At 41.2% G+C, this 15,224-nt stretch overlaps 1 protein-coding gene across 1 annotated transcript; it reads left to right on the forward strand.

The window, feature by feature from the left end:
* The first annotated feature begins 9,849 nt into the window (after positions 1-9,849).
* LOC131935302 (uncharacterized) lies at positions 9,850-15,218 on the forward strand. The gene is made up of 2 exons (XM_059291692.1): positions 9,850-9,992; positions 14,933-15,218. The coding sequence occupies exons 1-2, from the start codon at positions 9,850-9,852 to the stop codon at positions 15,216-15,218; spliced, it is 429 nt and encodes a 142-aa protein (XP_059147675.1).
* The last annotated feature ends 6 nt before the right edge of the window (positions 15,219-15,224 follow it).

A 15,224-nucleotide genomic window follows, 5' to 3' on the forward strand; every position in this document is an offset into this window, starting at 1 on the left:
CGTAGCCACCCGTTAGGCAGAAACAAAATCCACGATCTCTGGGGACAGGAGATATGGCAAGTCGTGGAGATGCCTAAAGTAGCAGGTGGCCCCTTTAAGATAAGACCCATCGATCACGCCAAACCGGATCGGTGGGCGAATATTGCTCAATTAAAGAAATATTGGAATAGGCAAGAAGAGCAGTTACACACACAGAAACCCAAGACAATTAGGGAACCGGAAGTTATAACGGAAATTCACATACCCATTCCGGAACCATATCACCATCAACAGAACAACAGCGATACGCAAGGGGAGGATACCGGCAACAATGAGGATCCCGGTCCCTCCAGAAGCAGAGAGACAGTAGACCATCAGATAAGTGGTCCGCGGAGAAGTTTAAGGAACAGAAGGAATACGAAATTTTTTGTCAGCAACCATCAATTCTTTCATGGTCGCGCTGGTATGAAAACAGACTGTTCAAAGAGCTATAGAAGTGAACTGGTGAAGGCACCAAATGGAAAGGGTGGATGTGAATTCTAGAACTGTTTTGTGTCTCAGAAAGATGATGTAGACACAGTTGATATGTGAAATAGGTAGAACTGTCAATCGTATACGAATGGAACGTCGTGGACAGTGAGTGGAACAATAGATTTTTTTTTACGACTGTGCGATTGACTTTGGAGGAGTGCACCTGCCAGGCGTTGTTTGTGGTTGAAAACACACAAAAAAAGCAGGGGTGGATGTAACTGGGGTAGGCCTAACTACCAGTTACAAATGATAACGAACGAGAAGCCGAGACACAGTGTTGGTCTGATGCAACCGATAACAGGTGGCTTATTGGGTCGGGCTGATAACAACCTCAAAGCCAACGCGTGCTATTTTGGGAAACGGTATTCAGACGGCCTGTCAACTTTGATGGATAGGACGCAGATGTTATTTTACGGTCTGTACGTTTGAACTACGCAACTGGTGGTCGGAGATCGAGTACAAGTATCGATTACGGAGGAATACAAGTACGGAGACGAGTACGGATACAAGGCATAAATAGGAGGGCACGGCAGGACTCGTTCTCTCTCTTCCCGTTTCAGCGAGCTCTCTTCCATCGCTCGCTTAGATCAGTCAGTCTGTGTGACTATGTCAAGTCGGTTATAGAACGGGTTAGCCGTATTGTGTTAAGGAGGATTATAGACATGTGGATTCAGTTATATAAAGCCTAGTGAAGGACTGTTAGGGGTCAGTTGATTCAGACTATTATTGAGAAGCATTCCTGTTGATTTATTGTGTTATTATGAAGCATTTCTTGATTCATGTAATAAAGGATCAATAGCGAACCTGCATCTTGAGTATCTATACTGTGGTCAATGTTGTCTAGAATGAGTGGTTAAACTCGTTAACACGTGGCACTACAGGCAATTAGGTCTCATTACATGTGGCGTTGCGAGCATGGTAACTGTTGGCTCGTTACAATTGGCGTTGTCGGCAGGATAAATGTTCGCTCGTCACAATTGGCGCTGCGAGCAGGGTCACATTTGGCGCTGCGAGTAGCCTAGGTCACATTTGGCGTCGTCGGACAGGATGAATTCAACTAGACTTGCCGTTTAAGGCACCTATAGTCAACCTTGTGCATAACTGTGTTTAGTGTGTGTGTGAATTCGGACATTCAGGAACTGTGAAAATTGAGGAACGAGGAAAAATTTTTCATACACACACGGTAAGAAAGAACTCTTTTTTTTTTAGTACTTAAGGAAGAAAATGTCTACTCTGGACGAGAAGCAGACCCATATAGTGGTCCTACCCAGAGAGTCCCATATTAACAAATTTTACGGGGACGGAGACCCAACTTTAACCAACAGGTTCAGTGAAGAGGTCAAAGCGGCCTGGGCCTCGAGACATATGTCACCAGAGGAAAGATTAAGACTGCTGATGGGCAGTATAGGTGAAACGGTTAGGGCAGAGGTTAAGTGCCACGATAGGACCGTCCAATCAGATCCAGATAAGGTGCTGGATCTGATTATGGAGACCTTTGGGGAGAGACGGTCGGGAGTGCAACTGCTATCGGGATTCGTGGGCTTAAAGCAGAGAATGGCGGAGAGTGTGATGGAGTACTCACACAGGATGAACAGGGCCTTTGATTTGGTAAAGGGCAAATCACCGGACATTGATGTACGCCTACTGAGGGACCATTTCATCGAGGGGCTAGCAACCCCGATCTTAAGGAGAGAGTTGAAAGAGGAGGTCCACAGAGACCAGCAGTTGACCTTCCTTCAGGTCAGGAACTCAGCGATCCGCAGGTCCGAGGATGAGGACCAATCGAACTGTTCGGTGGACAAAGTCTCTGTGCCTGAACAGAGACAATCCCCACCCACAGGGGCCGACACGATGGAGACCATGATGGCTCAACTGTTGGCCCACCTAGAGAAGGTTGACCAACGCTTGAAGTGGTTGGAAAGCAGGTCAACAGCTGAGAATCAGGAAAAGAACGGGACAAAACAGGGACGGGTTGGACGGCCGCGTCCTGCCAAGCCATCACTCCAATGGACGGCAGACGGTCGACCAATTTGTTTGTCTTGTTCACAACCCGGACATATGGCACGGTACTGCCAGGGAAACGGTCGTCCTCTGTAAGGCAGGGCCAAGCTACAGAGGGGCGAGGTTATGGCCCAAGAAGCAAAATGATGGGAGTCTGTCCCGAAATGGTGATTACGATTGGGGACATCGCGGTGAAGGCAATTGTGGATACAGGCTCCCAGGTGACGACAATCACGGAAAATTTTTACACCAAATGGATGAAAGGAAAAGACCATAGGTTGAGGTCTGACACATGCATGCGCCTGACGGCAGCTAATGGACTAACCATTCCTTACTGTGGTTATTTTCTGGCGGATGTCGTGGTGGCGGGACATAGGTTGAAGCAGGTTGGGGTGTTCGTTACGAAACACAACCTAGAGACAAATGTGTCAAATATACCTTGCCTGTTGGGCATGAATATTCTTGGCCAGTTGCCAGAATTTCTTACAAATATTGTCGGATCGACCACACCAGGTCGGGGATCCAAGTTGGCCAGGTTTGCCGAGACCAGAGGAAGGATATCAGTCCCGGCAAACACGGTCAAGGCAATCACATTAAAAATTGGTGATAGAAGTGTGAATGGTGATGTGATGATAGAACCATGTGGCGCCGCACTGAGGGCAGGCGTCGTGTTACTGCGGACATACACATCAGCGGAAAACGGACTAGTTCAAGGGTTGGTAGCAAATGTTTTGGATGAAGAAATTTTTATACCGCCTAACACTCTGGTAGGAGTACCACAGAACGTCGAGGTACAACGGTCGGCACAGTGCATCGAACTGATCAATACCAGTAGTAATGAAGTAACAATTAGGTCGGTCAATGTGACGGCCGAGGTGAAGAAAGAAGATGGCCGATCATATACATTCCCGGAAACTGAGGACCCAAAACTAAATGAATTGCTGAATAAATACAGTGATATATTTGCCTCGTATGAGGGTGATTTGGGGTACACGGAAGTAATAAAACACCAGATACCCTTACTACAAGACAAGCCGGTGGCGCAACCTTATCGAAGATTGCCACCAAGTCACTACTCTGCGGTGAAAGCACACCTGAATGATCTACTAAAAAAGGGAATTATTACAACCAGCACGAGCCCGTATGCGGCACCGATTGTAGTGGTAAAAAAGAAGTCAGGGGAGATAAGACTGTGTTGTGATTACCGGAAATTGAACAATATCACAAGAAGGGATGCATTCCCCTTGCCTCGTATTGATGAATGTCTTGATGCGTTGGGGGGAGCAAGATTTTTTTCTACCTTGGATTTGGCTAGTGGCTACCACCAAGTGGCCATGCACCCCAACGATCAACATAAAACTGCATTTATTTCTCCACTGGGACTGTACGAGTGGACCCGTATGCCGTTTGGTCTAACTAATGCACCTGCTACATTCCAGCGAGTAATGCAGAGTGCTATGAGTGACTTTCTATTTCAAATAATGTTGGTGTATTTGGATGATATTCTAGTTTACTCAAAAACTTGGGAGGACCATCTAAAAAGATTAGAACAAGTGTTTCTCCGTCTTAGGGAGATAGGAGTAAAGCTGAACCCAGACAAATGCTGCTTTGGTTTGAAATCGGTACATTTTTTGGGTTACGTGATTTCGTCGGATGGCATCGCCACTGACCCAGATAAAATTGCAGCTGTTAAAGAATGGAAACAACCAACAACTACGGTAGAGGTCAGGTCATTCTTGGGCTTTGCTTCCTATTATAGAAAATTTGTGCCGGGTTTTGCAAAAATTGCCGCACCATTGCATGACTTGGTAAACAAAATGACAAAGAAACACAGTAAGGAGAAAAAGAAAGGTAAAACACAACTGATAGGTGAACTATGGACTGATGAATGCCTGAACTCGTTTAAACTTTTGAAAAAGGCCTTGACAGAGGCACCGATATTGGGATACGCGGACTTTGACAAACCATTTCGGTTAGAAATTGACGCCAGCTCGAAAGGTCTGGGAGCTGTGCTATCACAACAACAAAAGCAAGGTTTCAGGGTTATTGCGTATGCCAGTCGAGCTCTGAAGGAATCAGAGAAGAACATGACAAATTACAGCGCCATGAAACTAGAACTTTTGACATTAAAATGGGCTGTGACGGAAAAATTCAGGGACTATTTATTAGGTGCTAAATGTGTGGTATACACTGACAATAACCCCTTGAGTCACCTAAAGACAGCAAAGTTGGGATCCATCGAACAGCGATGGGCAGCAGAATTGGCACTCTTTGACCTAGAGATAAAGTATCGCCCGGGGCGGTCCAATGGCAATGCGGACGCCTTATCAAGGAATCCTTACGAGAGACCGGGTGATGAGGAAGACACACTGACAGGAATATGTGAGGTCAGAGCGTCAACAGATATCCCTCATGGGGTACAAGTGATGCAAAACGGGCAGACCGGGGTGGAGCACATATCCACGGAACCCGAACATATGGACAGTAGTGATTTTAATTGCCTTAATCACCAAAAGATAAGAGATGCCCAGAGAACGGATAGTGGCTTACAACCGCTATTGAAACACGTCCAGGAACAAAAATTCCCAGGAAGGAGGGAAAGAGAACAATTTGGTCGAGAAACAAAGAAAATACTGAGTCAGTGGAACCGTCTCAGTATAAAGGATGGTGTTCTCATGCGGAGAATTCATGACCAAATTGATGGCACAATACACCAGGTGGTGGTGCCGGGACAATTACGAGGAGAAGTGCTAAGGTTGGCACATGACAGGGCAGGACACCAGGGTCAGGACAGAACCCACAAAATATTACGACGGAGGTGTTACTGGCCCAATATGGAAATGGAGGTCAAACGCCATTGTGAGGCTTGTGTGAGGTGTCAGCATGCGAAAATGCCAGTTGTCAAAATGAGACAGCCATCAGGACACCTACTAGCGACAAAACCACTAGAGATTGTGGCTATGGACTTTACGTCGTTGGAGCAATCATCGGATGGGACGGAACATGTGTTGGTAATGACTGATGTATTCACCAAATGGACGGTGGCGGTGCCCACGCGAGATCAGACCGCCAAAACAGTGGCAAAGGTCTTAATAGAACATTGGTTCATCAAATATGGCATACCAAGACAATTACACTCTGACCAAGGAAGGGCTTTCGAGTCAGAAGTAATTAACCAACTGTGCAGCCACTACGGGATCAACAAATCTAGAACAACCACATTTAATCCGAAAGGAAACGGACAGTGTGAACGGTTCAACCGCAGCATGCATGATTTGCTGCGTACGCTAGAACCTGAACAGAAAAAACGTTGGCCTGATTTTCTCCCAGAGTTGGTATATCTATACAACTGCACACCACATGCCACAACCGGCTTTTCGCCATACATGTTGCTGTTCGGACGAGAGGCTCGACTCCCTCTTGATTTGTTCCTAGGAAAAAGGGAGAGTATGACTGGCTCATACACCGCACTGGAATATGTGAATGAACATATGAGAAGAATTAGAGAAATGTACAGGGTAGTACAGGAAAGACTAGAACATGAATCTCGGCGAAGGGAACCGCCGATACAGACGAAGGACCCGCCACTCAAACTGAATGACAGGGTATTACTGCGTAGCCACCCGTTAGGCAGAAACAAAATCCACGATCTCTGGGGACAGGAGATATGGCAAGTCGTGGAGATGCCTAAAGTAGCAGGTGGCCCCTTTAAGATAAGACCCATCGATCACGCCAAACCGGATCGGTGGGCGAATATTGCTCAATTAAAGAAATATTGGAATAGGCAAGAAGAGCAGTTACACACACAGAAACCCAAGACAATTAGGGAACCGGAAGTTATAACGGAAATTCACATACCCATTCCGGAACCATATCACCATCAACAGAACAACAGCGATACGCAAGGGGAGGATACCGGCAACAATGAGGATCCCGGTCCCTCCAGAAGCAGAGAGACAGTAGACCATCAGATAAGTGGTCCGCGGAGAAGTTTAAGGAACAGAAGGAATACGAAATTTTTTGTCAGCAACCATCAATTCTTTCATGGTCGCGCTGGTATGAAAACAGACTGTTCAAAGAGCTATAGAAGTGAACTGGTGAAGGCACCAAATGGAAAGGGTGGATGTGAATTCTAGAACTGTTTTGTGTCTCAGAAAGATGATGTAGACACAGTTGATATGTGAAATAGGTAGAACTGTCAATCGTATACGAATGGAACGTCGTGGACAGTGAGTGGAACAATAGATTTTTTTTTACGACTGTGCGATTGACTTTGGAGGAGTGCACCTGCCAGGCGTTGTTTGTGGTTGAAAACACACAAAAAAAGCAGGGGTGGATGTAACTGGGGTAGGCCTAACTACCAGTTACAAATGATAACGAACGAGAAGCCGAGACACAGTGTTGGTCTGATGCAACCGATAACAGGTGGCTTATTGGGTCGGGCTGATAACAACCTCAAAGCCAACGCGTGCTATTTTGGGAAACGGTATTCAGACGGCCTGTCAACTTTGATGGATAGGACGCAGATGTTATTTTACGGTCTGTACGTTTGAACTACGCAACTGGTGGTCGGAGATCGAGTACAAGTATCGATTACGGAGGAATACAAGTACGGAGACGAGTACGGATACAAGGCATAAATAGGAGGGCACGGCAGGACTCGTTCTCTCTCTTCCCGTTTCAGCGAGCTCTCTTCCATCGCTCGCTTAGATCAGTCAGTCTGTGTGACTATGTCAAGTCGGTTATAGAACGGGTTAGCCGTATTGTGTTAAGGAGGATTATAGACATGTGGATTCAGTTATATAAAGCCTAGTGAAGGACTGTTAGGGGTCAGTTGATTCAGACTATTATTGAGAAGCATTCCTGTTGATTTATTGTGTTATTATGAAGCATTTCTTGATTCATGTAATAAAGGATCAATAGCGAACCTGCATCTTGAGTATCTATACTGTGGTCAATGTTGTCTAGAATGAGTGGTTAAACTCGTTAACACGTGGCACTACAGGCAATTAGGTCTCATTACATGTGGCGTTGCGAGCATGGTAACTGTTGGCTCGTTACAATTGGCGTTGTCGGCAGGATAAATGTTCGCTCGTCACAATTGGCGCTGCGAGCAGGGTCACATTTGGCGCTGCGAGTAGCCTAGGTCACATATATATATATGTTATTCTTTAGTATGTATTTTTTGAAAAATAATAATTAAGATAAGTAATTGCTTTTATAATTTGTTTAGTACAAATCTATTAAAAGGAGCTTATGAGCACCCCTATTTGACTATTTAAAAAAGGGAAATAAGTCATGGAAGTGGTTTAACCGTTTGCCGAACTTTCATAATGATTTAAAAACAAAGGGAAAAAATACTTAAAAAAAACTTTTAAAAAAACCACGTTTTTCTTGTGGACTAAAAAGTAGAAAATAACTATTTACATACATTTGATGACAAAAAACGTGGGTACGTTCACCATCAAATTTCCCGACCCATCTGCCCGACCCACGTTTTTTGTCATCAAATGTATGTAAATAGTTATTTTCTACTTTTTAGTCCACAAGAAAAACGTGGTTTTTTAAAAAGTTTTTTTTAAGTATTTTATTTTCTCCCTTTTAGTCCGTTGCTACACATGAAAAACGTGGTTTTTAAAAAAGTTTTTTATATAGTTTATTTTCTACTTTATCTAATGACTTGATTAAGTATGACTTGACTAAGTGTTTATAAATACACGGACTAAAAAAATCTTGAGCGACCAGGATTCGAACCTGGGTTGTCGCGGCCACAACGCGAAGTACTAACCACTATACGATCACGGCCAGCGCGCTCACATCGATTGGGGCCGAAGTAACTGTGTCAACAAGCCTCCAGTCTTGTCGGTATCTTTAGAAATCATGTCCTCAATTTTATGGTCCTTTGGGCGTAATTAAATTAAGCTAATTACGGTCTCTAATTGCTAGTTTTTATGATTGCATCTGAAATTGTTAGGCGAAAGTAACCTGCATGCCAAATTTCAGATCTATAGAGCAATCAGAAGTGGGCTAATTTTCGATGTCAATTTTAACAACAAACACACGCGAAGCTGAGTTAATAAAAACGTGTTAATAAAAATATACAAGAGCATGGAATGGTGTCTATAGAATAAAGATAATCCAACTGCAGCTATAGTATTCTTGTTACAAAACAACCATCAAGTCAAAAATAAAAGAAAATTAAGTTTTTTAATTATTGAAAAATTGATTATGGTAGTTCCGCCCCTGGATTAAGTTAAGACGTAAATGAGAATACTGTTGCTGCGATGTGATAAATATATATCTGTAAGGGAAACAACTTATATATTCTTTTCTTGATTAACCTGTGCATTAGTAGTACACAAATAGTATACATCCATTAAACTATTATATTCATGTTCGTATACTAACTAAACCGTTCGTATATACCATTTAATAGATTTGTTTTGATATCAAAATATAACAAAATTCCTTTTGTATTTACAGTTGTGAAAACCATTTAAAGATGTTTTATATATTGCTATATATATCTTGTGACTAATCTACGATTAATGTTTCTTTATGGACAATAATCTGAATTATTCTTATTTTGATATAAGTATTTAAAAAAAAAAAAAAAAAAAAAAAAGATATAAGTATTTAAATGTTTAAAACAATTGAATTAATAAATAAAAAAAAAAACCTCTTTGAGGACTGTATAGATATGGATGTCTCATTGTAATAACGTAACTTTTCCGATTGCTTAAAATATTTTTAATTCTCGGTAATCCCATTTTTTTCAGCTCTACTTAAAAACCCAAATTCTACCCCCCCCCCCCCCGTCCCCGTCCCCTCAGCCCACCACGAACACCGAGAAAAAAAAATCCCTTGAATCATCATTTAATTACACTTTTGCATTTTCAGTTTCAGGTTGGTTTTTAATTTTTATTTGTTCTTTATATTTAGACGTTTTATATTAGATCTATGTATAAGTAAATCATCTTAAATGAATGAAAGCAGGCTACAAGTAAGAAAGAAATATTACTATTGTAAATCTGTATCAGTCCTCACAAGCCGATGATGAAAACTGTAATACTAAAGCGAACACACAACTGACGCTATAAATTACGTGTCTGAGGCGAAAAAAAATAATTGATACAAGTATACTATTAAAGGAAGTATATTAATAGTATACTACCCGCTTGTTTGTATGACCACATTAGCAGTAAAGTTGTTGTGTCTGGTCAAACGTAGAGAACTGTTGAGTCATGGGTAAAAAGAAAGGCAGGCAGGGAAAGAAGAAGCTGCAGGGTCAGAAGGCCAAAGTGGCCAAACAGGCCAAGAAAAATAAAGTGGTCAAAGATGACTTTCGACAACAGTAAAAAGATTGACGTTCTGAATGCAGACATCACCAAAGTTTTGCTGGCCCCAGCCAAACTTCAGCTGTCTACAAGTGAAGAGGAACATATAGTAGATTTAATACTGGAGGTTAGTCATGAGATCATGTAAGTCTAAAAGAAATGACCAAAATCCTGCTATTTTTTTTCTAGTGCTAGAAAAGTTAGCAGAGGTAGCTTTAGCTCCAGGACCTGACTTTACAGCAATATGTTTAAATATAAGACGGGAATAAAAATATATCAGCAACAATCAGAAGAGATGGAGAAAATGTTACATCTAACCCAGACCATAGCTGTTTTTGTAACGACTGAAATTATGAAAAGTGAAAGACAAAGAAAACAATAAACGAGAACTATAGTCTAATGACCCAGTAAGTTTCTTTCAGTGAATATATGTGATTGCAAAATATGATATTTTGAAATGTGGCTTGTTTTTGTTTTTGTCTTTTTTAAAGTGCTCTTTTATACAATTATCGTCATTTTTACTTTCTTGTATACGAAGTGTAGATAAATTATTGTAATCGTGCAAAAATCTAAATTGACATGTAATCAAATCTTGAAATGTTATACCCCCGTGAGTCGAAAAAAAAAAACAACATGTTTTCCGAATGTCTGTGTGTGTGCGTGTGTTTGTGCATGTGCATGTGTGTGTGTGTGTCTGTTTGTTACTGTCAACACGATAACGAGTACCGTTATAACTAGGTTGATGTCATTCCATATGACTTTTATATCAATAGAGAGAGAGAGAGAGAGAGAGAGAGAGAGAGAGTGGAGACGAAATGAAATCTATTAGATGCAGATTTCTGTATTTGACAAAAGATAAAAAACCGGTCGTGAGTACCCGCTAAAGACCAATAGAAAAAAAAAACTTACCTGGAAATTTCCAGCCCTATTCCTGTAGCAACTCTCTGTCATTGGTAGTAAATATTATGGTGTCAAAGTTCAGTAGGGACGTCGTTAACAGTTTGCTGATGACGACAGTAACAGTTCGATAGTGACGATGATACCAATTCAGATGTGACGACGATAACAACCTTGTGACGACGATGAAAGTCTCATACAATAAACACCTTATATGGTAAACATTTACCCTTAAACAATAACAGCGACTGTGGCAAGTCTCAGGCAATAAACACCTTATATGGTAAACATTTACCCTTAAACAATACCAGCGACTGTGACAACTCTCAGGCAATAAACACCTTATATGGTAAACATTTACCGTTAAACAATACCAGCGACTGTGGCAAATCCCGGTAAATTGCGATTGCTACAGGGGTTGATGTTTTTGTATGGCCGGTCTATTTCTAAGTTCTTCTTGTTTTTACTGGCCACCAGCTGTTTTATTATCCCTAAATTAATACTTACATTTGTTTTGTTAACTTTAATAACATGTACGGCCTTATTTAAACTCTTTTATGAGAACACTGTTAACTAATGTTTGACCTTTATAACTCCACTGTATCCCCACACCCCGTGATAGCTAAACGCCTACCAACCCCTAACCTGTCGGTACTAAACATCCAAATGAACATAAACACCGACTTGAACATAACAACCTTTTACCATCCCACTAAATCGCTCACATAGCAATCTGTTCGTCAAACCCTCCCCCCCCCCCACCCACACACACCATAAATAGTAACATCTCAGCTGTTAGATCACAGAGCACAGAAATCGACGCTTGGCTTGCCTTAAACACACACACAGACACCCTCTCCACGCCTCGTCAGACACATCTACCCCCTCCCCATCTGTCCACTTCATTTTGAGACATGATATCCCCACATCCCCTTTAACTGTTCCAACGACCCCATCACCCACCCCAACATCAATTTCGACTTTAGACAACGGAAGATGCTGTTGGTGGTGTCGGCCCAATGTAGAATGAAGGCGAAAGGCGGAGGAGCTTTAGTTTGTTCACTTACTCACTGTTAATGCTAAGCTCTTTCGGTTACTGTAATCCACTTACTCTGAAAGTTTAATTTAATTAAGCAGAGGTATTTAATAGAAAATATAGTGACCCACCGTATTCATTATAAAAAAAACGTATATAATTAAACAGATATATTATTCGAGCCTAAATCTCACAGGAAGCGATACTCCGGAATAAGACCTTTATCTGGGACTTTTTACGGAATAAAAAAACAAACTATAAAGGACATTTAACCTTTAACTGGAACTGGATATTGAATCAAAAACAGAAATTGAATCAGAATTTAACGTTCAACCGAAACATAATCTTACACCAGAAAGTGGCGTTTTTTCCGCGGGTTGGTGTATTTTCCGAAACAAAAAAATGTCACCAGAACTGGAAATTCAAGCCAGAATAAAAGAATGCTATCCCTTGCCTTATACCAACAACCGCAGCAATTACCATTTACACAGCCAAACCAACAATCATCGCAAAATACATAACATTGAACTACAAGGACAATATAATAGAAAATCTGAGAGCCGCCCCAGACAGAGAGCAAACATGTCAACACTGCGCATCCCCACAACACTGGACAACCCACTGCTAGCTAAGACACCTCAACAGAAAACCCCTATACCACTGGACAACCCACAGCTAGCTAAGTCACCTCAACAGAAAACCCCTACACCACTGGACAACCCACTGCTAGCTAAGTCACCTCAACAGAAAACCCCTACACCATTGGACAACCCACTGCTAGCTAAGTCACCTCAACAGAAAACCCCTATACCACTGGACAACCCACTGCTAGCTAAGTCACCTCAACAGAAAACCCCTACACCACTGGACAACCCACTGCTAGTTAAGTCACCTCAACAGAAAAACCCTACACCACTGGACAACCCACTGCTAGTTAAGTCACCTCAACAGAAAAACCCTACACCACTGGACAACCCACTGCTAGCTAAGTCACCTCAACAGAAAACCCCTACACCACTTGACAACCCACTGCTAGCTAAGTCACCTCAACAGTAAACCCCTACACCACTGGACAACCCACTGCTAACTAAGTCACCTCAACAGAAAACCACTACACCACTGGACAACCCACTGCTAGCTAAGTCACCTCAACAGAAAACCCCTACACCAGCACCACACTCAGCCGAAGACAGAACAACGCCAATAGCAACAATGATCAAAATACAGCCAGCTATATCCACTCCAACCCTGGACACTCTCCACCAATGATCACGAAGACGCTTTATAAAAGGGATCGTCCATAAATGGCGTCAGACTCGTATGGGAAAGGGGTCTGTAATTTTGTGACGGTGTGTGATGAGGGGTGTGACGTCACACATTTTCACTTCTAAAAAAAGCTTTGTTAGAAAACGAGTTTTAGCCGTTATTTTGCGTTTTAGAAAACTGTTTTAATAAACTGTAATATGAATTGATTAAAATACTCCATTTTTGACAGAGTTCAGAAAAGGATTTTGGAAAAAATGCTTTTGCAATTTTATTTTGATGGAAGTTGTAGGCTGAGGTGTTACGTCATTTTAGGGGATAGGGCCTGGCATTTTGTGACGATGTGTGACATAGGGGAGGGGGGGGGGGGGGGGGTGGAGGAGGTAAAAATCGTCCAAAAAGCGTGATGTCATTTATGGATAACCCCAAACAATCCAAGAAGTATTTGCGCCTTTGTGAGTGTGTGCCTCTAGATATTACTTAAGACAAGCGTTGAATTTGTGATGGTATAATTCAGTATCTTGGCAAATTGTATTGATTTATGTGGTGTATGTTTCACCAAATGTTATCTATTATATTTTGGAAAGTGTGGTGAGAATAATTATGTTAATTATCATATGTGTTGTTTGGTGTTGTGATAAAATCTTCTTGAATATTGTCTTTTAGTTTTTACTCATGGGAAACTTTTGATGAAATTATTTAATTGTTAAATTATTTTACAAACACTAATAAAATAAATTATATAAAATGTTTAAAAAAAAAAAAAAGCTTAATCCTCCCCTGCTCAAGATGACAGTGCTCTCCATTTCTCTATAGAACTGAAGCGAACCTAAAATGCATTTTCTTCGTCTTCGTTCTTAATTTTTAGTGTTGGAAGGGATCAAGCCTATCTGCTGGAGGGTTTGAACTCGAGACTTTTTCGAATTTATCAACTATGAGCTTTTGCCGACTCGACCACGTTTCCATCACAATTAATGATACGTGTCAACTGGTTATGCGCCATTGAGGCCATTGACTTCGATTTCAGACTGCTTCCATAGCCTTTGTCCAACCATACAATTTATAAAATTATTCGATTTTGATCGTAAAACAAATACACACTATATAACAAACACAGTATTTTCATGGCTGTGTGAATGATATTAAACTGAATGTGAACCAATACAAATACATCGGCTCTATAAAATTACAGGTCTAACTAACTGAAACCAGCTAACTAGTTTTTAGACATAGGGCTTACTTAGAATAGGACACATTATAAACATATGTTTAATGTAGATAAGAACATGCACGGTTTCGATTATTTATAGTAGATGTATGTATGTATATGGACGACCTTATGAAACGAAATAAAAATACATAATCATTTAATCATTAATCGATACACGACACACATTGTGAAATTCATCAAAAGCAAATTGAACTGACGCGATTATTTAATAAGGTTAAGTATAAATAAATATTCTACTACTTCAACACATTAAATTTAGTATATGCCACATTGATATGGCAATGTGTCGTACAAGTGGAAATAGAATAGAAGATTATAAACAACACTCTGCTAGAAGAAGTCATCTCATTATTTCCCTTTAGTTAGGGGAAACAACAACTCTTACAACATTTAAAATCGATAGATGAAGAACACCATATGATAGAACACATTTTTATTGACATAGATTCAAAAGTAAAAATGTATTATTTTTTTTTTACAATACTTATTTGTTTACTGTTTGTAGTATGTAAATTAAATTTTAAACAAACCTAAATAGAAAAGTCATATCTTTATTGAAAAATATTATTAGTAACAGTAGTAAATATGTGATCACTTTCAAACAGATGTTGTATATAAACAATGTTTTCGATCAAACATAGGGTTTTTTTTTGTCAGTGGAACAACGGAAGAGATTGAAAATGCCAAGAGACTAATTGAAGAATGCCTTAGTGGTGGTGATTATAATGGTGGTGGAGGTAGACGTGGTGGATATGGCGGGGGGCGTAGACGTGGTGGAGGAGGATATGGCAGAAGAGATGACGGTGGAGGATGGGGCAGAAGAGATGACGGTGGAGGATGGGGCAGAAGAGATGACGGTGGAGGATGGGGCAGGAGAGATGACGGTGGAGGATGGGGCAGGAGAGATGACGGTGTAGGATATGGTAGAAGAGATGACGGTTGAGGATGG

The sequence above is a fragment of the Physella acuta genome, unplaced genomic scaffold (genome assembly GCF_028476545.2).
Source record: "Physella acuta isolate Inbredline_101_S28 unplaced genomic scaffold, ASM2847654v3 ptg000142l, whole genome shotgun sequence".
Taxonomy (NCBI): Eukaryota; Metazoa; Mollusca; class Gastropoda; family Physidae; genus Physella; species Physella acuta.